The sequence below is a fragment of the Chiloscyllium plagiosum genome, chromosome 4, assembly GCF_004010195.1.
Source record: "Chiloscyllium plagiosum isolate BGI_BamShark_2017 chromosome 4, ASM401019v2, whole genome shotgun sequence".
Lineage (NCBI taxonomy): Eukaryota > Metazoa > Chordata > Chondrichthyes > Orectolobiformes > Hemiscylliidae > Chiloscyllium > Chiloscyllium plagiosum.
This window is the reverse complement of record NC_057713.1, coordinates 98223899-98248741: the sequence shown is the minus strand read 5'-3', so window position 1 is coordinate 98248741 and position 24843 is coordinate 98223899. Positions and strand designations below refer to the sequence as shown.

Below are 24843 nucleotides of genomic sequence, written 5' to 3'. Positions count from 1 at the left end.
GGAGGGAAAGGTGTGCAGTTCAGAGGAGGAGAGTGGGTAAGGTAGGAGGAGAGTGGGGTGGAGAGGATGGGGTAGGGAGACAGGAGTGGGGAGCAGGGTTGTGAGTGCAGGGTGGCTGGGACGGTGGGGTAGAAGTGGCAGGAATGATAGGAGGAAGGTGAGAGTGGGAGGGATGAGATGGCGGAGGTGTAGACGGAGCAAGGGTATAGGGAGGGGAGAGGATGCACAGTCAGAATAATTAAGATTTGGAATGTGTTTTCCTTGACTGCTGGATACAGATTTTCAGTAGTGCTCAAAAGTAAATTGGATAATTACTTGGAAGAGAGAAATGAATTATTTGGTAGAGAGGGGCACTGTTGTAAGCACAAATCTGATGAGCTAAAAGGCATCCTTCATATTACAAACACTCTCAACAGAAATGTTGCAGTTCAAAGGGGAGGGGTGTGCATAAGGTGCCATGAACACATGAGAAGTTCCAGTGCCCATGATGTCCTTCCCCGTGGAGAAGCCCGGGATTCACTGACAGCACATTTTGGATTTTAATGTTTAACTATTTGAAAATCTGTACAGTCACCAGAATTTCTTGACATATGTTTGAGGGCAATTACAACAAACACTGACCATTTTACCATCACCTATAAATGCAAAACCTGAACCATTATATATCCTATCCCAGTTAGCTCTGTGCATTAACATGCAAAGAAAGGGTCATATGATTTATTGTCATATATGGGCTATGGGTGTCACTAACTAGGCCAGTATTTATTGCCAATCCCAAATTGCCCAGACGTTGATGGTGACTTCTTGAACTATTTAAATATCTGAGGTCATTGAAATTGGACTGCCTGTGTCTTGAAGTTTTAAGGTGAAACATATTTTTGAGGAAAGTGCCTGCCTAGAATTGGCAATTGCAGAAGTGAATATATCTTATTCTTTTTTGTGTGCTTTCTGCCATCAAGCTTTGAATACTTCTGTTTTATGTCCTATTTGAATTCCAATTTATACAAGTAAAGCCACTTTTTACTCCAAGGTAAACCAAGGGCTGGTTTTTGTGGTTAGTTTATAATAAAGTGTAATTATTTAGGGAGTAGCTTGAAGTTCACTTCCTCTGCACACTTCACTGAATTCATTCTTACTTTTGAATTACATGCTGACCATAACCCCAAACTAAACTAACCCATCTGCCTGCGCTTAGCCCATATCCCTCAATCTTTTTTACTCCTATATTTATCCAAATGTCTTTTAAGCGTTGTAATTGTGCTCGCATCCCTCACTTCCTCTGGAAGTTCACTCTACACACTAGCCCTTCTTTGTATTTTTAAAAAAAACCTTGGCCCTTGTCCTTTTTAAATCTTTCTTCTCACCTTAAAAATATGCACCCGGACTTGAAATCCCCCAAAGGACACCTGCCATTCACCTTATCTATACCCTTAATGATTTTATAAGCCCCTATAAGGTCACCCCTCAAACTCCTACGCTCCCTTGAAGAAAGTCCCAGCCTTTCCCTATAATTGAAACCTTCCATTTCTGGTAACGCCCTGCTAAATCTTTTCTGAACCCTCTCCAGCTTGGTAATATCCTTCTTGTAACTGGGTGACCAGAACTGAACACAGTACTGCAGAAGAGGCCTCATCAACAGCCTATACGACCTCAATATGACTTCCCAACTCCTGTACTCAATGGTCTGAGCAATGAAGGCAAGCATGCTAAAAGCCTTTTTAAACCGCCCTGTCCACATTTGATGCAAACTTCAAAGAATTATGTACCTGAACCCCTAGGTCTCTATTCTACAACACTACCCAAAGTCCTAGTTTTAATTGTATAAGTCCTGCCCTTGTTTGTTTTTTTTACCAAATTGCAATACCTTGCTTTTATCCAAATTAAACCCCATCTGCCACTCTTCATCCCGTTAATCCAATCAATCAAGATCACTTTGTAATCTTAGATAACCTTCTCCACTATTCACTATATTCCCAATTTTGGTGTCATCCACAAACTTAATAACCACGCCTTCTATATTTTCATCTAAATCATTTCTATAAATGACAGACAAAAGCAGACCTAGCATCAATCCCTGTGGAACACTGCTGGTAACACGTCTCCAGGTTGAAAACAACCCTCTACTACCACTTTGTTTCCTGCAGTTAAGCCAGTTTTGTATCCAACTGGCAAGGTCACCCGAAATCACATGTGATCTCACTTTACTAATTAGTCTACCATGTGGGACCTTGGCAAGGACTTTACTAAAATCCAAGTAATGTCTACTGCTCTGCCCTCATCAATCTTTTTGGTTACTTCCCCAAATCAAGTTTGTGAGATATAATATTCCTCACACAAAAAAAACCGTGCTGACTATCCCTGATCATTCCTGCTTCTCCAAATGTATGTAAATTCTATCTTTCAAAATCACCTCCAACAACTTGCCCACTACCGAAGTCAGACTCTCAGATCTCTATTCCCAGGTTTCTCCTTGCATCCCATTTTAAACCAATGCACAACATTAGCCACTTCGTCATTCAGCACCTCACCCGTGGTTATAGATGATACAAATGTTTCTGAAAGGGGTCCCACAATTTCCTCCCTAACTTACCACAATGACCTGGAATACGCTAGATCAGGTCCCAGAGATTTTTCCAACTTTATACTTTCCGAGACCTCCAGCACATCCTCTTCTGTAATGTGAACTGTTTTCAAAACATCAATGTTTATGGTTTATTTATATCTGCATTTGACCAATCTGGAATGGTAATGTTTTAAGAGCTAAGGACCACCATTTTGCTCTTGCTCCTCATTAGTAAATTGTTGGAGCAGCAGCAAACCTTTTCAGTGCTGTGTTAATCTGTTTCATACATAATTCTCATATAATGTGTATAGTGTTGACTGACTGGCTTCCCACTGGTTGGCATTTTGCTAAACCTATTAGTTCATGCTTTTGTATTTTCATTTTCGACTACAATCCAAGATTACAAAGGATTTACGTACAGCTGAATGGGAACACGATTGGATTATAATAGACGAGTAAATTAATAGTTACTTGGAAAGCTTCCATGCTAACAAAATATCAAATGATGCATGTGTATTGGCTACTGAAAAGACTGTGCTTATTGGATTTGTAGAGTGCTGAATCATTAGATACACTAACATTGTTTCAGAATCAGTGAGATGAGAATTGTAAAGGGAGTTTCTTTTGCTTCACAACACTTCAGCCAAAATAACACTTGTCAGCTTTTTGCCCATGGTAATGATTTACAGATAATATATATTTGTAAAACTTCCTATTCAGTCTCTTTTCTTAACATGCTGCATTCACTCTTAAATGGTTGCCCACTCCCAGAGGCTTTGTCCCCACAGATTCTCCTTCACTCCATTTTTTATTGTGAGATTGGGTATTCAGTGTTATTTGATCATAGAGGTTGTTATAGTTGAAATTGATCTTCACCTCACTGGGCATCCGTAATTTATATTTATGGATAGCAATTTAGAACATTTACCCAGGGCATTTCTTTTCACCTCTACCTCGTCTGGGGTCAGTGGGTCATCTTCAGTGACCCCATTACCAATTTCTGCGAGATCAATATTTCAAACAGTTGAAACACATTTCAGTGGTTCATCATGAATACTTTGAAACCAGAGGAGGTTTTTTTGGAGGGAGGGGGGTAGTTGATTTTTATTCACAAGTTTAAGTAATGGGTAAGATAATTGAATATGTTTCAATTTTAAACAAGTGTAGCACATTATTTACAGGATTAATGGTAGCATAGAATGATTTGAGAAAATTTGAATTGTTATCCCAGAAGTTCAGATAGCAAATAGTGTAATGGGCTTCTAGAAACCTTTGGTTTAACAAATTATTAGTTTATCAAATGAATATCAGCATTTAGAAGATCTTCAGGAAGTGACACAACTGGAAAATGAGTTCAGTGGAATCAAGAAAGATAGTAAAGAAAAAACTTAAATTTTGACTCTGCAAATCCACAGAACTGTTCATTGTAGAAAGTTCAGCTAAATCCATAGTAGCTTGTATGTTCTTGGCAGAAGCATGGAGCTTAAACATCATATGCTATTGTGATTTTCACTGTAACAGCAATGTTGTAGAAAATTAACATTCTGAATACATCAAGAAAGAGTGCACTTTGACCTGGAGTTTATCATCCCTGCTTTGTATAGTGCATTGCATGACTTTCAGATTTTTGAGATATGTTTACAGTAATGTACATTTGTAAGATTTAGCAAAAAAGAAGCTCATGGAATAGAATAAAATCCCTACAGTGTGGAAAGGACTTTTCATTTTTGGGATGTAGGCATGATTGGAAAATGTCGCATGTATTGCCAATCTTCAGTTGCTTTTGAGAAAGTGGCAGTGAGCCACATTCTTGAACTGTTGTCATCCACGTGTTGATTAGATTAGATTCCCTACAGTGTGGAAATAGGCCCTTCGGTCCAACAACTCCACACCGACCCTCCGAAGAGTAATCCGCCCAGACCCATTTCCCTCTGACTAATGTACCTAACACTAAGGGCAATTTAGCATGGCCAATTCACCTGACCTGCACATCTTTGGACTGTGGGAGGAAACCGGAGGAAACCCACACAGACACAGGGAGAATGTGCAAACTCCACTCACGTGAGGCTGGAATCGAACCTGGGACCCTGGCGTTGAGGCAGCAGTGCTAACCACTGAGCCACTGTGTCGCCCCACAGGTTTACCAAGTGATTGAGCACAAAACATTTTCTTTTTAATCACCTAAATAATAAAGAAAATAGTATAGATCTATACCAATATAGATTATATTCATTCATGAGATGTGGGCTTCACTGTCTGGGCACCAACATTTATTGTTCATTCCTTGAGAATGTAAGCTGCCATTTTGAACTGCTGTAGTCTATGTGCTGTAGGTAGATCCACAGTGCTATTAGGGAGGGTGTTTTGACTTTAGAATAAAATATAAAAACACCAGCTCTTGAGTGATCACTGATCCAGTACAATTTTTAGTAAGCTCCTGTCACATGAAACCCCAAATTTCAAACATGTATATGGCAGCCATCAAACTGCTCAAAATAAATGAATCAAGAATGAAGTTTAAAATAAATTTTAATGTGTGGGGTGTCCTTTTTAAATTCACTTCTGTGAGAGTGCTAATGTAATACTCACTTTGTTTCAGAAGCTAATTAAAATAAGTTAATTATCTCATGATAAAGGGCAAAAATACTGAAACAGACTGTGCTTCTGGCAGCTGCTGTGTCTACTAATCCATGTATCATCTGCAGAGTGTGATGTTGCAGAGCTTCTTGGGGCAATGCCTTATCTTACTGAAGATCAGCTTGTAGACCGAGAGAAGAAACTGGCACAAGTTCAAACACTTGCTTTACGAGAGTTTCTAAGTAAGTCTTATAATGTATTGTACAACAGGTCTCTGAATTACCTGAAGACAGCTGTAACAAAATCTGCAAAGACATAATCTTGTATATGTTGTTGATTCTAAAATGTGGGTTAGTGTTGGGCCCAGTCTTAAAATTGTGTAATGAAAAGGAGGACTTTCAGTCCCTTGTTCCTATGCTAGCTTAGAAGAGATTTAATTAAACCCCTCTATTTTTCCTCCATTATACTGCAATTTGTTTTCCAGTAGAAGTGTATATAAATTTCCCTTTTGATAAATACTAATAAATCTGCTTCCAGTATCCTTTCTGGCCGGTGCAATCCACATAATAATCATATGTAAATAAAAATCTCCTCAACCCTTTGGTTTGTTTGTCAATTACCTTAAATCTCGTGTGCTCTGGTTACTGACCTTCCTGCCAGAGGGAACAGTTTCTTTCATTTACTCTTTTAAAATCCTTCATTAAATTTAATTTAATTTAATGAATTTAATTTCACTATTAAGTCTCCCTTACTGTTGCTAATCTAAGGTAAGTAATCTCAGTTTCTCCAGTGTCTCTCAATAACAAATCCCTCATCCATCATAATGTTATGAAAATTCAAATCTCAGATTTGGGCACAATATTCTATCTGGCACCTAACCAATGATGTATAAAGATTTTACATAAATTCTTTGCTTTTCAACCCTATACCTCTATTTGCAAAGCTTCACATAGGAGACTATTAGCTAATTGAAGGAAGGCGAATTGTTCAATTGGTTAGGAGATGGCTTAGAATTTAGCAATGAAGGGTGTTGGTAGGCACTTAATTAGAAGGAAGTGACTCATGGTACCCACAAGGATCTGTGCTAAAGTCTCAACTATTGGCTATATTGTTAATGTCTTGAAAAATGTTATAGCAGTTATGTTTAATTCTGTCAATGGTGCAAACATTGGTGGGATCATATATTGTGCTGATGAGTGCATTATTACAAAGAAGCATTGACAAACTCAGTGAACAACACTGGATACTGAATTTCAATGCAGATAAGTAAGGTTATCCATTTTGGACCCAAAACTATAGATCCAAGTAGTTTGTTTTTAAATGGTGAGGAATCATAGAATCCCTACAGTGCAGGAAGAGACCATCAGGTCCACTAAATCTCCTCCAAAGAGCATCCCATGCAGACCCAGTCCCCCACCATATTGACATGAACTTGCATTTACTATGGCTAACCCACCTAGCCTGTACATCCCTGGACACTACAGGGCAATTTAGCATGGCCAATCCACCAAATTTGGGAGGAAACAGCAACACCCAGCAGAAACCCACGCAGGGAGAACATGCAAACTCCACACAGACAGTCACCCAAGAGTGGGATCGAACTTCAGTCTCTGATGCTGCGAGGCAACAATGCTAACCACTGAGCCACGATGCTGCCCTAAAACTGGGAACATTGGCAGTCCATGAACATTGACCACTACACTTGAGTGATCAGAGATGTTTTTATATTAATCAAAAAGCCTAATGAAATGCTAAAAATTAGAACCAGAAGTTAGAACATAAAAGAGGAAGATGATTTCCTTATGGTAAAACATAGCCCTAGTTAGATCACATCTGCTGATCTGTGTACTGTTCTGGATACTGCACCTTCGAAGGGATCTGTTAGAATTGGAAAGATTGCAGTGCAGATTCACCAAATTTTTATTCAGGGTCTAAGTCTGAGACTATGAGGAAACTATACATAAAACAGGCTTGCATTTCCTGGAAATTGATATTGTAGTGAAAATGAATTTTCAGTGCTTAACTTTCATCAGTTGACTTTAATATCTAAAACTTTCATGCGCTGAAAATGTTTTTTCAAAAGAAGACGACCCTGCTGACCTCAAATGGCAACTGTGACCATGCGCCAAGCCCAGGTGACCCACAAGAAATATATCATAACGGGCTGCCTTGGAACTATCATGCTAATTAATAAGCACTGAAACTTGACCAGACATTTTCATCTGTTTTTGTGTTTTGCATGATGATTTCACATACTGAAGGTCAAAGGTTACATGGGGAATATTCTGTTTGAGAGAGTCTGGGAATATGCTCTCAAAAAGCTAATTTTGTGTTTGTGGTGGAATGTGTTATTTTTCCAATTGCAAAAATTGAAAAGTTTAACATAAAAATTTGTTTCTTTATTTGGCTTCTCTCTCAATCCAATCATCATCATTTATGTTGTTAACTAACATTTTAAGTTAAAATGAAGATTATCAAGTGATTTTAAACTTGCTCATTTGCTATCTATGTGAATGCTTCAGTGTGATTGGCTGGTTACCTGCTTGCTAATATTCACTGCTTCATACTTGACTTGGTGCCAGATGTAAACTTCCATTGGTAATGGAAAATCCATGCCAACTATTGCTATTATCTTCATGGGCAACCTTTTAGATGGCACTTGAGCATCCTTGCATCGCTGCTGACCACAAAATATAGGCCATTAACACTAAAATTTTACATCATCATCATCAGAAATCACAATGAATTATATATGTCATTGCTTTCAACAATTATAGGATTGAATATGATTTAAATATATCTAGATATTATTAACCTTTGAGTTTTTTTTGTAATATCCATTATGTTTTAGGCATATTTCAAATATTTTATTTAATTCAGTGCATCTTTGTTAAATGCCTTGAAACTGCTACGACTGATGCAGTGTGACTTAAAGATTACCAGGCACATCATGTCCCAGCAGTGCAATATAGATTGTCATCCCCTCCAAATGTTCTTGATTAACCATGGAATATTGTGGGTAAACTGCATTACAATTCTTTTTCATTTGGTGCATTGCATTTGATGGGATAATTGCTTGTAACTCCAGCCCACAAAACGTAGATAAGAAGCTTTGCTTTTCATTTGCAAATTCAGTGTGGTTTGAAATATGGTGAATATTTTATTTAAATAATATCTTGTTTTTCTATTTCTGCAATATAGTTACCCTTTGCTTTATTTATACAGAAAGCAGGCAGATAAGTAAAATGCCCTTGTTGATTCCAATTAATGAATTAAAGGCATTGTTGACATTGGTGCGAGAACAGTACTTTGGGCAATATGACAGGAATCTGCCAAGCAATATTTTGGGCAATGTATGTCAGAGACAAGAGGAAGCTATTAAACGTACTGGTGAGTTTTATATATTACGTAAAAATTCAGCATTTTTAAACAAAATTGTCTCTATATAATGACTGAGAGCTTTCAATTGCACAAATAATTAAATGTCTGATGCCCCCTTTTCCATTGTTGATTGATTTTTATTGCTTAAAATGCCATTTAAATATGTATATGATATGAATCTTTAAAACAAGCTGCAATTAATTGGATTGAGTAAGGATTAACTTGACAGAAGAGAATGAAAGAAATAAAGTTAATGGGAGATATCTGCTTTTGATGATGTGAAATAAAGTACCTAGACCACTTAGGCCCAGAGTTCAGCAATGTACAAAGAATTCTAAATGATCAAATAATTGGCAGCTTTCAGCTTCAGGGGATTTGTGTACAATTAAGGCTGATGTTAATGAGGAAAAATAGAGAGAATGAGAAAGGAACAGAGCTTCACAAAGCTAGACTTAGCCATTTTACCAGTGAATGGAAGCAATTTGTTTTTCAAGAGGATTTTGAATGAAAGAGTCAAACCTAGCAAGAATAATTTTTCTTTTTTCTTTGTGGGATGTCGGCAGCAGTGGCAGGGCTTGCATTTATTAGCCATGCTTAGTTGCAATTTGCTAACTAAACAAAGACAAAAAAAAAGGAAATCTAAAAGTATATTTTTACATTAGAAGTAGTGACTGAAGTAGATATAAAATGCAACTGAGGAACAGCAAAACAATGAATTGAAAGTGAAATGAAAAAAGAAACACAAGTTTGAAACATATCAGGGGCAACAACTATGATTACAATCAAGTTCCCTTTTAAGAGAGGGCAGACTGGTCACCTGAGGAGCAAGAAGAATGTGAAAGAATTTTGTGGTACATAAGTTTTGAGAGTTTCAATGTATTTCACATCAATCAAGAAACCACAACACATCACATTTTTAAGTTCAGTAATAAGTAGCTTAATATAGCAGGCTAATTGTATAGGACAGTGATGGCATCTCTAGAACACAATGCAAATGTAGTTTTACATTTGCCAAGTTTTACCTGAGTTATGTATTATTGTCCATTGTTATGCAGCTGACAACACTCACTGAATTATCAACATTTTCAAATCTTTGATATTTTTATCCCTTACCTTCAATAAATATTGCTACAGAAAAATATAAGTCTGAGAAAAACTGCTGAATAGCAAAACTTAACCATTTGGAGTTACTTGCTGATGATACAGTTTTGCTAGATGGCAGTGGTTATTCTTATTAAGGCCTGGAGTGTAAATTAATTTTGTCAACTGACAGTGGCTAGACAATTTAAACGATAAGCTGCTGCCAAATTCTAAACAGTTACTTTGAATATATGCCTTCTATGCCGACAGAAGGATCAGCTGAAATAAAAGTTGTCTGATTAAAATTGATTCTCGACAGAGTTTAGATTGCTTACTGTTTTTACTTTTCCTCCTCTCTCCAGTTCAAATATTAATATTTTGACATTTAATTTAAGAGATCTGCCAGGATACATCATTGCCTTTACAACAAAATGTAGTCAATAGTCAGTTGTGCTTGTTAAAATACAACTGTTTTCAACCAAGCTAGAAAGTACTGGTTGTAAAATTCATATAATTACTAACAATTTTTAGTTTTAGTTTGATAGTTAGGTCATTTGTTTCAAATTCAACTGGAAATATTTGTTTTAACTGTTCATTTAATTCAAGCAATGTTGGAAAGATAACAGATCCACTAAAAACAGAGCCTCGATATCAGTGCAGGTTGCCTGTAGTAAGATATCACTTGCTTAACATGGAAGGAAAAATATATAACAAATTCCTTGTCAGCAGGAATCGGAAATAATATAAGGGCAGACTTCAGGAAGATTGAAGAGCTAGGTTTTAGAAAGAGAAACGACTAAGTAGCAACAAAGACTTTAGGTAGCAAGTTTCAGTGAGCAGAAACTTGATAACCAAAGACAAGTAGTTGGGACTGGAGTGGATGAGATGTACGGTGATGGTATTCCAAAGAGCAGGATTTCAAGCTGGAATGTACAGCTTGAAAAGTCTATAGAGATAGGGTGGAATGAAGCTATAGAGAGATGTGTTGTTGAGGGCTAAGATTTTGAAATAATAGAAACAGCAGAATTTCTTGAAATTCATTAATGATTTTGTTTTATAGGGAAAAGCAAACTAATCTCTAGCATAATTTGTACAGATGAAGTATCTGCAGGGCATCATTCAGGCTGATGTCAAGTTGTATCTCCTGTCATCGCCGTGAAATTCTCAACAATACTGCTATATTGGCATCATTGGAGCAATCCTGAGACAAAGCAAAATGCAGTAGATACTGGAAATATGATTCTGATAAAGGACATTGACCTGACATGTGAACTCTGTTTCTCTCTCCACAGATGCTTATAGACCTGTTGAATATTTCTCTTTTCATTAGAGGAGCCAAACTGTCAATGTCAAATTGACAAAATAAAATAGCACAGATAGTTGAAATCTGATATAAAAACTGACAATTCTGGAAAACAAAGTGTGAAGTGAGAAACAAAGTTAGGAGCCAGGATGAAATAGCCTTTCAAAATCAGGCCATAAGATATAAAAGCAAATAGGTCTTTCAACTTGTTGAATGACAGAGCAGACTCAATGATCTCACGACTGATCTGATTGCTCTCAATTCCAAATTCCTTCCTTTTCCCCCATAACGCTTGATTCCCTTACAGCAAAAAGAACTATCCATCTCAGCCTTGAATATACTTGATAACCCAGCCTCGACCTGAAAGAATTTCGCAATTTAACACGCTGAGACAAGACATTCCTCCTCATCTTTGTCTTAAATGTGTAATTATTTACTTCGAGACTATACTGTTGGTTCTCGACTTTCCCCAAGGGGAAACAACCTTTCTGCATCTATCCTGTCCAGTCTCCTCAGAATCTCTAATGTTTCAATGAGGTTGCCTTTCATTCTTCTAAATTCCAGTAAGTACAGTCACTTCCTACTTCATCTGTCTCCTTGAGATCGTCTGTCTGTACGCAATGTTCTTCCATTGGGCTCTTGTCCGAGTTAAAGATGAAGAGCAAGTTCCTGTGGTTGGTAGCCCAATTGGATGCAGGCCAACACCACCAAGAGAAGCAGAGAATGCTGCTCAGCCAGCAAATAAAGTGAGAGGATGCCTCAGAACTGTGTGGGGAAATCCTGAGATTGAAGCTGGGAGCACCTTCTGATGAATTCCCTTCATGAGTTTGTTTGGGTTATGACTGTGGTTTTTCCTGCTTTTAGTCCCATAACCAATGGTCGTGTCTGCCTACCACTTGGGCGATGCTGCCTCTGATGACCCATTGGGCTTAGTATCTAGTGGGGAGTTGCTCCACTGTGGACAAGCTCTCCCCATCCATCACTTATCCTCATAAATTTTCATTGATTACTGCTCACTGCTGCCAATTGGGCAGCTGCTTTCATTGCTAACCTGCATCTAACATGATGATGTGAGGGCTCATGTGGCACAGTATTGGTGCCCCTATCCCTAAGCCCAAGATGTCTGGGTTCAAGTCCCACCTGCTCCAGAGGTGTATAATAACATCTCTGAACAGGTTGATGAGAAAAATAGGTTAAATTTTTAAAAAGATCACATGGAGATTAGAATGTATTCTCTAAATTTCACCCTCCATTTATCTTTTAATTCTTTCACTAATTGTGGATTCCCCGTTCCATAATTGCTGTTGACAAGGTGGTTATGAATTATTTTGTTGAACTGTTGCATCCATCTGGTAGTCTCAGAAGTTTCCCCCAATTGTTCAGGTCAATGATTTTTCATTAGATGTAAACTGGTGTTTTTTTTTAAAGTCCTATAGATTCCTGCTGAAAACATTTTTCCTGTGTATTTGTAAGGGAAATGCTTGAACCAGATGTACTCTAATAGCCTTTTCTTCCCCTTTAAACACATCTGTTAGTTTGAAAGAAAATTATTCATCTGTGAATATTTTATTTTAAACTCCTGTCTATCTAGAAACTGACAGCTCAACCCTGAGTCCATCACAGTGGCCTGAGAGAAGTGTTCTTGAACGCTATGAAAATCTTGAAAGAACTAGACAGAAGTCCAGGTGAAATATGTTTTTTATACTTATTATTTCATTTGAAAGGTGCCAGCTTTTTCCAAGGATTTGGATTTTAAAATGAGAATACACAATGCTCATTTATAGCTGTCTACAATTCTCCTATTAATTCATTATTTGGAAATGTTGGAATTAATCAGTCATAACAGTTTTTGAGCAGTCTTGCAGATACTGAGATTGTATATTGCTTTTTGCTGCTGTCTAAATCTGAATTCAATAGATGACATATAATGCTGTGATCAAAAATTGCGCTTGAAGATCATTCCGAAATCCAGCATTAACAAAGAATGATATAGTTTATGTAGCACATGTTTTTTCGCAAATAAGTCACTTTGACTTGTTATGAATGTGGATTTGCCACCAATACTTTAATTGGATCAGTTTATCAGTTGCTTCCCTTAGCAGTTTTTTCTAAGTTAACTGTCTTAGGTTTATCTCTTCAATAGCATAACCTTTTCTATCCTTCATGGGATATGGACGTTGCTCAGTGAGCATTTATTTCCCATTCCTAATTGCTTTGTAACAAATTGGCTTGCTTAGACATTTAGTAGAGAATCAACCACTTTGCTGTGGATGTGAAGACACATATAGGCCAGATCAGTTCAGGATGGTGAATTTGTTTCTCTAAAGGACTTTAATGAGCTTGTTGAGTTTTTTTACAATGATCAACAATAATTGCACAGTTGCCATTAAACTAGCTTTTCATTCTAAATTTTATTGAATTCAAATTTCATCATCTGCTATGATGAGACTCAGAACTTTAGCCTGAGGGTCTGGAATACTAGTCCAGGTGGCATAACCAATGATCAAAATTCTGTACCGTTAAAACAAACATCTTTTACTTCTATACTTGTATTCTCTTAAAATAAGACTAAGATACTTTCCTAATCACTTGTTGCATCTGCATGTTCCTTTTAATGATTTATTGATGACGGAACATACGACCCTTTGTTTCCTTCTAACCTTTTATCATTTAATGAATACTCTGCATATTTGTTCCACCTTTTATTTTTCGACATTATATTCCATTTACCACATACTTGTCCGTTCACTAAATCTGTCCAAATCCTCTTGAAGCTGCTTTATATCCCCTTCACAGCCGACATTCTCACCTAGTTTTTGTGCTATCCATGAATTTGTAATTATTACATTTGGTCTTCACGTCTAAATCAGACACACATTTTCCTTCCCTCTTTTATCAGAACTCCTCAGAGATCATTCTCTCTCTTTCCTCCCCCCTCCCCACCACCACCGCACCTTCCCATGCAATTGCAGAAGGTGTGATACCTACTCATTTGCTTCTTCCCTCTTCACCATCCAAGGCCCTAGGCATATCTTCCAGATTAAACAGCGATTTTATACACTTCATTCAATCTAGGCTACTATATTTGCTGTTCGGAGTGTGGTCTCCTTTTCACTGGGGAGATGAAAAACAGACTTAGTGACGGCTTTGCAGAGCATCTACATTCTGTCCGTTAAAAATGACTCTGAGCTTCCATTTGCCTGCCACTTCAACACACTGCTGTGCTCCTGTGCCAAAGTTTCTGTCACAGACCTACTGCAGTGCTCCTGCAAGCCTCAATGCAGCTCAAAGAACAGCATCTCATTTTCCGCTCGGGGACTCTGCAGCCTCAATAACAAGTTTAATAACTTTAGAGCCTGATTCCATCCTTGCATTTTTTTCGTAACCCACCCCTACACCCTTATCCTGTCATGGCATTTGTTCCTTTCAGTACAGACCACCTTTCCCACCCACCTTTCATCCTGTTATCACATAACATGGGCTGCTTTCAGCAAAGCCAATCCATTAGAATCATAGAATTTTACAGTACAGAAGGAGGCCATTCAACCCATTGTGTCTGTATTGGCTCCTGGAAGAGCTAGTCCCACTCTCCAGCCCAATCACCGTAGTCCTCTAATTTCATAATTTTCAAATATATATTGAGCTCTCTTTGAAGATTTCTATGGAATCCGTTGCCACTGCTCTCTCAGGCAGTGCATTCCAAAACCTAACAATTCTGAGTAGAGAAGTTTCTCTGCATCTCATTCCTGGCTCTCTTGCTGACAATCTTGAAATTATGACCCCTGGTTACTGACATGCCAACTAGTGCAAGCAGAATATCCTTCTTTACCTTATCACATTTGTTCATAATTTTAAATATCTCAGTAAGGTTGATTCTTAATCTTCTCTGCTACAAGGAGAATCAACCTAATCTGTCTCATCATTCTTGATATCTAAAATCTTTCATTCCTGGTATCATTTGCGTAAACCTCCTTTGAACTCTCTCCTGGGTTTTAACATCCTTCCTTACATAAAGTGTCCAGAACTTAATTGGTATGTCTTAATTTTTGTTTTTATATTATCTTCACTCCTGCACTAAAATGGTGATGATAAAAGCCATTATACTGTTTGCTGCCTTAATTGCTGCTGCACCAGCTTTGCGATCTCAAACACAAATATTGAATACCTTATAGTATCTCAAGGTCACACACAATAATTAGAGGATTTCTATTTCCTGTTCTTCTTTAAAATGTGAAATAAGATTTTTAAAAAAGATGGCAACAGAGAACACATTCTGGAATTGGGTATAATCTGAACACCAATTCAAACTCTCTGCTCTCACTATTACTTATTCAGTTTCTGTTCTGTTCTGGTCTATAATCAATAATCTTCTCATCTGTCTACCCCTTTCATCTTTCTTTATGGCTGTCTCCACCAATGCCTCCCTCCCATCTCTCCAAAGCTTGACTTCAGCGTAAAGAGTACATTTTCCTTACGGGTGAAGAATCACTGGACTAAATGTTCATTCTGTTTTTGCCCCAATGATGCTGCTGTACATGCTGAGTTTTGCCAGCAATTTCTGTTTTTGATCCAATTTGTTGATGTATGTTTTGAACAGTTCGTGCCCTGTGATACTCCACTAGTCACGGCCTGCCAATGCGAGAATGATCTGTTTATTCCTACTATTTTATCTATTTTTGCCAACCCTTAATTCCTGTCAGTATATTGCCTCTAATCCCATGTATGTTAATTTTACTAACCAGCCTCCTGGGAGACTTTATCAAAAACCTTCCAAAGTCCAAGTGTGCTATGTTCACTGGCTCTTCTTTGTCAATTCCGTCAATAACCTTTTCAGAAAGTTCAAACTGGTTTGTTAAACACAGTTTCTCATTAACAAATCCATGCTAACCATACCCAATCAGATCATTGTTAACCAGTGACAATTTATCACATCCTTTATAATAGATCCTAACATCTTTTCTGTAGTTCTCTTTTTCTCTCTTCCTCTTTTTTTTTTTAAATATTGGGGTAACATTTGTCACCACCATTCCAGAATCTATAGAATTTTGAAAAATGGCCACCTACCACCGCCTACCTAGCATCTACCACCATCATGGCTTACCTCCTTTCAACACTCGAGGGTGTAGAATATCAGGTCTCAGCCATCAATCAATTTTTCAGTCCCGTTAATTTCTCCATAGCTGCCTTAGTAAGACTAATTTCCTTCAATTCCTCATTTTCCCTAGTTCTTTGGATCTCTAATTCTCTGAGATATCTTTCATCTTCCTCAGTGAAGATGAATACAAAGAAATTATTTAGATTCTCTGTCATTTCTCATTTAGTTATCCCATTATAAATTCCCCTGCATTTGCCTGGAATTGACTCGTATAGGTCTTAACCAAAAGTCTCTATTTTTACATACCTATAGAAGCTTTATAGGCTGGTTTTATGTTTTCTTTCTAGTTTATATGCATATTCTGTTCTCTCTAACTTTTTTGGTTCTCCTTTTGTTGCATCCAAAAACTCTTCCCAATCCTCACATATACTTCTAATTCTGGCAAACTTAAGCGCCTTTTTTGTTATTTATACAGTCCTATTTTACTTTGTTAGCCACAGTTAACTGACATTTTGAGAGTTTTTATGACTTGAAGGAATGTAAGCTGTATGATAATTCTTTAAAGACTAACCATTGCCTATTTCATATGCTTACTGTCAGACCTTTTTAATGTACTTTCCTAATCTACCTTCGCAAATTTGCTCTTCATATGTTCAAAATTTCCTTTGTTCAAATTTAACACCTTGGCTTTAAATATAACTGCCCCGCACTCAAACATAATGTGAACTTCAACCATATTATGGTTGCTCATCCTTAAAGGTTTTTTTACAACAAGGTTATTAATTAGCCCTCTTTGATGGAAGACTGGGGGTTGGCAAATGTGGTACTGCTATTTAAGAAAGGTAGTAAGGACAAACCAGAGAACTATAGACCGGTGAGCCTGGTGTCGGTGGTGGGCAAGTTGCTGGAGGGAATTCTGAGGAACAGAATTGACACATACTTTGAAAGGCAAGGGCTGATTAGGGTCCTAAGTCAACATGGCTTTGTGCATGGGAAATCATGTCGCAGGAACTTGATTGAATTTTTGAAGAAGCAACAAAGAGGATTGACGAGGGCGGAGCGGTGGACTCAATCTATATGGACTTCAGTAAGGCATTCGACAAGGTTCCCCATGGGAGACTGGTTAGCAAGGTTAGATCTCATGGAATACAGGGAGAACTAGCCATTTGGATACAGAACTGGCTTGAAGGTAGAAGATAGAGGGTGGTGGTGGAGGGTTGTTTTTCAAACTGGAGGCCTGTGGCCAGTGAGTGCCACAAGGATCTGTGCTGGTTCCACTACTTTTTGTCATGTATATAAATGATTTGGATGTGAACATAGAAAGTATAGATAGTAAGTTTGCAGATGACACCAAAATGGGAGATGTAGTGGACAGTGAAGAAGGTTACCTCAGTACAATGGGATCTTGATCAGATGGGCCAATGGACTAGGGATTGGCAGATGGAGTTTAATTGAGATAAATGCAAGGTGTTGCATTTTGGGAAAGCAAATCTTAGCAGGGCTAGACACTTAATGGTAAGATCCTGGGGAGTGTTGCTGAACAAAGAGATCTTGGAGTGCAGGTTCATAGCTCCTTGAAAGTGGAGTCGCAGGCATATCGGATAGTGAAGATGACATTTGGTATGCTTTCCTTTATTGGTCAGAGTGTTGAGTATAGGAGTTGCGGCTGTACATGACATTGGTTAGGCCACTTTTGGAATATTGCGTGCAATTCTGGTCTCCTTCCTATCGGAAAGATTTGTGAAGCTGAAAGGTTCAGAAAAGATTGACAAGGATGTTGCCAGGGTTGGAGGATTTGAGTTTTATGGAAAGGTTGGGGCTGTTTTCTCTGGAGCATCAGAGGCTGAGGGTGTGACCTTTATGGAGGTTTATAAATTCGTGAAGGTCATGGATAGGGTAAATAGACAAGGGTTTTTCTCTGGGTGGGGGAGTCCAGAAACTAGATGGCATAGGTTTAGGGTGAGAGGAGAGAGATATAAAAGAGACCTAATGGGCAACGTTTTCACGCAGAGGGTGGTGCGGGTATGGAATGACCTGCCAGAGAAAGTGGTGGAGGCTGGTGCAATTGCATTTAAAAGGCATCTGGATGGGTATATGAATAGGAAGGGTTTAGATTGATATGGGCCAAGTGCTGGCAAATGGGACTAGATTAGGTTAGGATATTTGGTCGGTATGGACGAGTTGGACCGAAGGGTCTGTTTCCGTGCTATACATCTCTGTGACTCTGACTCTCTTCAATAATATTGAACTGATCAAAATCATGGCAAGCTGAAGTCAAATGTGAATTGTTACTGTCATCTTACTACTTGCATGAATTATATGGAATGAATAGGTTTGGCTTTGCTTATTTTTGTCATTGCAGCTTGCTTGCAATAATATTAGAAGAATAAATACACTGTGCTACCCAACAAGTGGTTTTTCTTGCTAGGTATAAATTTAATTTCTAAAATTTCTCTCTTAAATTCCTCCTTTGTGAGCTACATTTAAGCTTTTTCAGTTCTTCCTACTTTGAGAGCATGACTCTAATATCCTCACACACCCATTATTCACAGCTTTGTCTAAGTGCTCTACCAAACATATTTCAGTTCTAGCGTTGTAGAGATGGATTTCACATCAGTCTAAAAGATGTTGTTATTTTATTGTCTGTGTAGACAATACTTCTGTAAATTTGTGGTAACCAAAGGAGGAGAAACAAGGGGCTAAAATGTTTGTTTTATTTCAATTTCAAGTGGGATGTGGGTATCGCTTGCGGGGCCAGCATTTTGTACCTGTCTTTAGCTGACCTTGAAAAGGTGGTGGTGAGCTGCTTTCTTGAACCACTGCAGTCTATGTGCTGCAGGTTGACAAAATCATTAAGGGAGAGGTTCCCAAATTGGGGATCATGATCTGAAACTTAAAGGTTGTGGGCTCCAAGGTAGCAACAGCCACCGTGGAGTTCTGAGGAAGAACGAGTGTCGCAAGCATGTTCTTACTTTCTTTAAATATAAATTAGATGGTGGTTTATTGGTTGAATGATTACAGTTTTAGATGGAACTCCAACGCACTGATTCACCCAGTCTCAAACTGCATTTGCAAAAACAAAATTCTGTGTATTTCTTGGGAGGGAAATACATTTGACCATTGGAGAACGTAGCAGGGGGATCTCTTGACTGGGCTTAAGAGTTTGGTTTTAATCCAACAGTCTGACACATGGAGATAAAATGCAGCTGTGTGGCTATTTATAAGGCAACATTCCTTTTCTTTGTACAAAGTCATTAAGGGAGAGCTTCCCAAATTGGGGATCATACTCTGAAACTTAAAGGTTGCAGACTCCCAAGTAGCAACAGCAGTCATTGAGCTCTGAGGAATAACAGCAGTATTCCCATTTTACCTAACAATCCTACCCACCCCCTCTCTCCTGCAATTAGCACTTAGGAATGGCATTAATTTCAAGCCTTAAAATGAGCCACAGTGGGAAAAGTTTGGAAGCGTTTCTTTAAGGTGATGTGATTGTGTTTGATCCAGCAAATGTGGTAGCATTAGCTTGGGACCCTGAGAAAAATGATCATTAATTTGAAACATCCTGCACTTCATAATGATATATTGAGAATGTAGCCAATGAATTTCTGTAGGGTCACAGTAGGTAATAAATGCAGATCGAAATATCGACCTTGTTTTACACAGTACAGAATTATTACTTTGTCAAAAAATGTGAACATTTGAACTTTGATTCACAAGTTTACTTGTGTCTTCACAGAAGGTGGTGGGGCAAGTAGGGCTATTTGAACAAGACATTGTGCAACATTTTCTTTGATTAAGATTAAAGCTGAGTCCTTAGCACTCTTTAATTTACTTTTTTGTTAAATCTCAGCAAACTTAATATCTTAATAAGTGTTTAACAGCAGAAACCATTTGTCAGTCCTGTGAAATTGCCTGATTTGGTACTGAAAAGTGGCCAGACTATCTCCAACTACCCTGAAAGGTCAAATATGTCAAACATTTAGTAACAGGTAAAACTAAATGTGCAGTAGCAATAGGTGTAGTATTTTCCATTAACGGGTAGCTGCCATCAAGCCAAAAAGATTCTACCTAGCACACAAACAAGTAACATGGTATGTAGTTTCAGTGCCAATTTGATGTCAGGTACATAGGCCATACTGACTGGTGGATTGTATCGAGCAGCACATCTCTCTGGCTTGTTGCAACAGGCCGGAATACTGATGGTACTTAACCAGCCCAAGTTAAAGTTCAGTGAAGCAAAATGTTTTTTCTGATGAACTATGCTATTTTAGCATAAAATTATTTAGCATATTGTTACTAGAGTCTACACTTAAGGATAGGGTGACTGAACACCTTCAAAATCCTCAACTGATCAAGTACTTTGTAAATGTTGAAAGGCGAGAAACTGCATGTCCAAAGTGATTAATCTAGATGCACAGATGATTATTTCTTGTACCTGATGGTGACATCTTCACCAAAAAGGCTAAATGAGTGTTTATCTTTATACTAACACTAGAACACAAGGGTGTAGAAGTAATGCTTCAGCTGAGCAAAGCCCTGGTTAAACCACACCCGAGTACGGTGTGTAATTCTGGGCACCAGGCTTTCAGAAATTATCTATTGAATTTGGAAGTAGTGTGGTATAGATTTATTAGGATGATACCTGGATTCCAAGGGTGAAGCTAAGATTGTATTCATCAGCATTTAGAAATTTAACAATTTATTTTCAAGGTATTAAAGGGAACAGAGTGTAGATAGGGAGAATTTGTTTCTGCTGGTTGTGCATTGGATATTAATTAGAACAGTCCTTTCATAAGCGAAATTAGGAAATATTACATGTCACAAACATGCAACTCTCCTGTATTTTTGACCATATTTTATAATGAATTGATTAACATGGCTGTGATATTTAGCCAATAGAAAGTCAGACGATAAGTAAATAAAATAGAAATGAACTAAATTATAAATCAAAGTTTAAGCCAATACGTTTTTTACATCACAGCAGTGATTACACTTTTGGAGTATCTCATTGGTTTTGAAGTCTGTTGGAACATCCTGAGGTTTTAAAAAAAAAATGCTATAGGAAATGAAAATTTTCTCTTTTATCTGATGGGTTTCTTTTCTAACCATTTTATATTTGCATTCAGAGTTGGTTCCATGTTAACAAGCTCATCTGAGATTCTGTTGGGACTCAAGGATAGCCAAAGATTACTTCCAGTTCAGCTTGACGCCAAAGAACTGCTAAAATATTTTACACCTGAAGGTTTTCCAGTTGCTGAGCTCCAACCTTTACAAATACAGCGAGGGTATGCAGAGTTTTGTTTCTTAATTTTTCTTCTAATTTAGTGAGAAATGAAAATGTTACAGTGGAAAATCAGCTTTCAAAAGTGATCTAATTTTATAACTGACAAGATGAGTAGTAAAACCTCTGGTGTGCCATATTATTGCACAAGTTTTAATTAGAAACTTGAGAATAGCTGTCGGATGCCTTTGGAACAATACGTGAGCAAACAACCCACACCATCAAGGGAGGTTAAAAACAGTTGTGTTTTTTAAAAAAAAGTCATTTACTTATTAGCTTTTGCTGCAATCTATAATCATCCACGAATTGTTTAATTCCATATTTTCTGGTTAGTTTTAACTCTGCCATCTATTTTATAGGTAATCTCATTCCTTATTTGCTTCAAAGTAGTTTGTTAATACTAAAAATAGTTTTTTGATTCTTTTGAACTGAAGGGTATTTACTACAAAATAATGGTAAAGTTTCTGTTGTGTAACGTAATGATTCTCAAGAGAGTAGTGTTCATTGGCTTCATCCATTCTACTGACATCACACGGAGTCCATGAGTAAGCCAAAGAGTTCTACTCTAACTTTAGGAGGGAACAAATATATCTGTACCAATTAGCTATAGTCCTAGTAATTATGCCTGACCAAATGTCATTATACTGCTTGATATCATGCACCTTAATATCGAAGAGTAGTGCCTCTTGTGTAGACAACTATAATGGTGTCTCCTCTACCACTTATTACAAAATAAGCCTAAAACAAAGCAGGACTGGTAGCTAGCAACTGCTTGAAACAAACCTTGCCCAGTAACTCATATTGGTAAAGTGGCAAATGCCACAAGGCACCACGAGTAGTCTTCTGGGAAAGTGCAAGAGTTTCTTTTTGAAATATAATTGCTGTTATTTTAAAATACTATAATCTAGTAGAATTACAAGAAAAATAAGAGAAGCTGGAAAATTTTGACGATAAACAGTAAATAATAACAAAAGCAAAATAGTACAGATGCTGGAAATTTGAAATAAGAATAGTAAGTCAGACAATCTCAGGTCTGGCAGCATAGTTGGGGAAAAGCAGAAGGCCCTTTCTCGAGACTTTTTCATTAAAAGGTAAATGAAATGGAACATTGGGCAGAATCTTTTCTAGGGCTAAGTGAGCATGTGCTACAGCAAGATCTGTATAAAAATCAGATGACCAAGGTTGATGAGTATTTCCTAGATATCAGGACAAACTCATTCCATTTTTTATGCTTATGCTGAGTGACGTGGTAAGTTTCACAGTAGGCAACTGTGAACAACCAGTAAGAAAGTTTGCTTTTTTAATGTCACAACTCACTTCATTAATGTCCAGCTTCCCATTTTGCCAACCAAGCTGTCATACCACTCTCTCTCTCTGAGCCTCCATGGATGTTCACAGCATTCCTGCTTCCATTGTTGTGCCTTGCCTGTTGGCTCTTTGTCCCCTCAATAAGAGATGCAAGGTTCTTATTTCTGCCTTGCCTTGCTGTTTAGCACAGACACAAAGACAGCAAACTTGCCCTCGTTATCAGCAGCTCTGTCAAGAAGAACAGCCTTTAGTTGGTTGATCATGATCTTGTAAGACAAGGGCTGCTTTCAGTACTAGTCCTGGGGCTTGGATATGGTCACTCAGCCACTTGCAGTCAGAGTTGGTATGATCCCCATGTAAGGGATGAGGAGACAAATGTTGGAGCACACCACCCATTTTGACTCTCTTTGCCCGACTGAGGATGCTTTCCACTTAGAAAGTGAGCCGGGTGGGTGTTTAGGGAAATGAAATTGGGCTGTGTACCTACTTTTGGTGTCAGTGAGTGATGTCCTGAATGAGTGAGTAGATAGCACAGAGGGCATACAGATTTAGTGGTGTTAGGCTGAGTAAGTACAAGTGAGACAATGTTGCAGGAAATGGGGCGAGTGGGAGAGCATGAATCTTGGTGGCAGGCAGGTCTGTGTGTGCATATAATATAGTGGAGAATGGATGTTGGTACTAATGCTGATGGTGAAGGACTTTGACCTTCTTCCTACCCTGCGAGCCACTCATCCAGGAGACTGAGACTACATTTAGCCTGGGTGGCAACCTCAGACAGGCTAGCTTTGTCTGGTATTGTAGTCTCCATTGCTGATCTGGGGGAAGAGGGAGTTTTTCTTTGGAATCTTCTAGAATCCCTACAGTGTGGAAACAGGACATTCAGCCCAATGAGTTCACATGAACCCTCTGAAGAGCATCCCACCCAGACGCATCCCCTATTCCTGTAACCCTGAGTTTCCCATGGGCTAATGCATCTAACCTACACAACTCTGTACTCGACGGACAATCCACCAAACCTGCACATCTTTGAACTGTGGGAGAAAACTGGAGCACCTGGCGGAAACCTGTGCAGACACTGGGAGAATGCACAAACTCCACACACAGTCGCCCCAAGGATGGAATCGAACCTAGGTCCCTAGCGTTGTGAGGCAGCAGTGCTAACCACTAAGCTACTGTGCTGCCCCTGTGTGTACATCACCCTGTCCATTAGAAGCAAAGCCTGCAATACAGGTATCTCCCCTGCCTGCTAATGTTTGTGGCAGATGTCAGGAACCTTGCATGACAGCATTGGACTGTGCTGGTATTTGTTTGGGTGTACAATGAGTTTTTAAAGATGTCACAGATATAGGGGGTGCTAGTTTTCAATGGATATCCTGACAGTGACAGCGTCAGGGTGAGGTTTCCTCCAAAAAAAATTAATGGAACTTTCACTTTGCCAAAAATAAATATAAAGTTCAAGATGCTGCTTGACCTTCTGAAATTTTCTAGCATTTTTGTTCTTATTTAGTAAATTATTTGTGATGCACTCCTACAAGTTATCATTTTTAGTTGGTGGTGCTTTTTTCAAGTTTTTGGTGAACTGAACATTGACTTAAAAATGGATTTTAAATTATCTAGCTTGTTTACAGTTATTGCATTGCATTTCATCTATTTTGTAGGCATAATTAGTGTGTATTTATTGATAAATTAAAATTGTTCAAAAATGTGCCAAGGCACAAATCTTAGCCTGGTATTTTTTTGAAAATGTTTTATTTCCTTTGCAGTGAAAATGAGTTTCCACTAACCCCTGAGATGACTCTGCAGAAGCTGAAAGGTTTGCCGTTTGAAAAGGCTACTGAATGCCACTACCATGGAGTTGAGTGAGTATAATGTTCTAAAGGCTCACATAAAATATAGCATGTGAAATGTAAGCCATATCTTTCTTCTTACTATGGGTAAGGAGTGTTAGCAAACAATGTCTGTAAAATTGAGATGAATGCCATTTTTAAGAAAAACTAATTTTAACAGAAACAAAAAATCTAACACCAGTGAAATTGGCCACCCATTCAGTTCAGATGAAAGGTCACTTACCTGAAAGATTAAATGTTTTTCTGTCCTGCTGAACTTTTCCAATATGTTGTGTTTTTATTTCAGATTTCCAACATCTGCAAAATTTTATTTTTGCACCTGTGCATCTCAGTTTGTACTTTTGAGTTCTTGAGCTTCCTGCCTGTTTAGAATCAGCCCTTGTAGAAAATTACTTGGACTAAATCTTT

At 38.1% G+C, this 24843-nt stretch overlaps 1 protein-coding gene across 2 annotated transcripts in view; it reads left to right on the top strand.

The window, feature by feature from the left end:
- Positions 1 to 24843, top strand: part of LOC122549231 (MDM2 binding protein) — a 78152-nt gene that overhangs the window by 37964 nt on the left and 15345 nt on the right. For both annotated transcript variants that reach the window (XM_043688681.1, XM_043688680.1), the window contains exons 13-17: positions 5269 to 5382; positions 8366 to 8530; positions 12496 to 12589; positions 21126 to 21284; positions 24352 to 24447. In XM_043688681.1, the coding sequence (XP_043544616.1) occupies positions 5269 to 5382; positions 8366 to 8530; positions 12496 to 12589; positions 21126 to 21284; positions 24352 to 24447 (628 nt within the window). The remainder of the gene's footprint in view (positions 1 to 5268; positions 5383 to 8365; positions 8531 to 12495; positions 12590 to 21125; positions 21285 to 24351; positions 24448 to 24843) is intronic.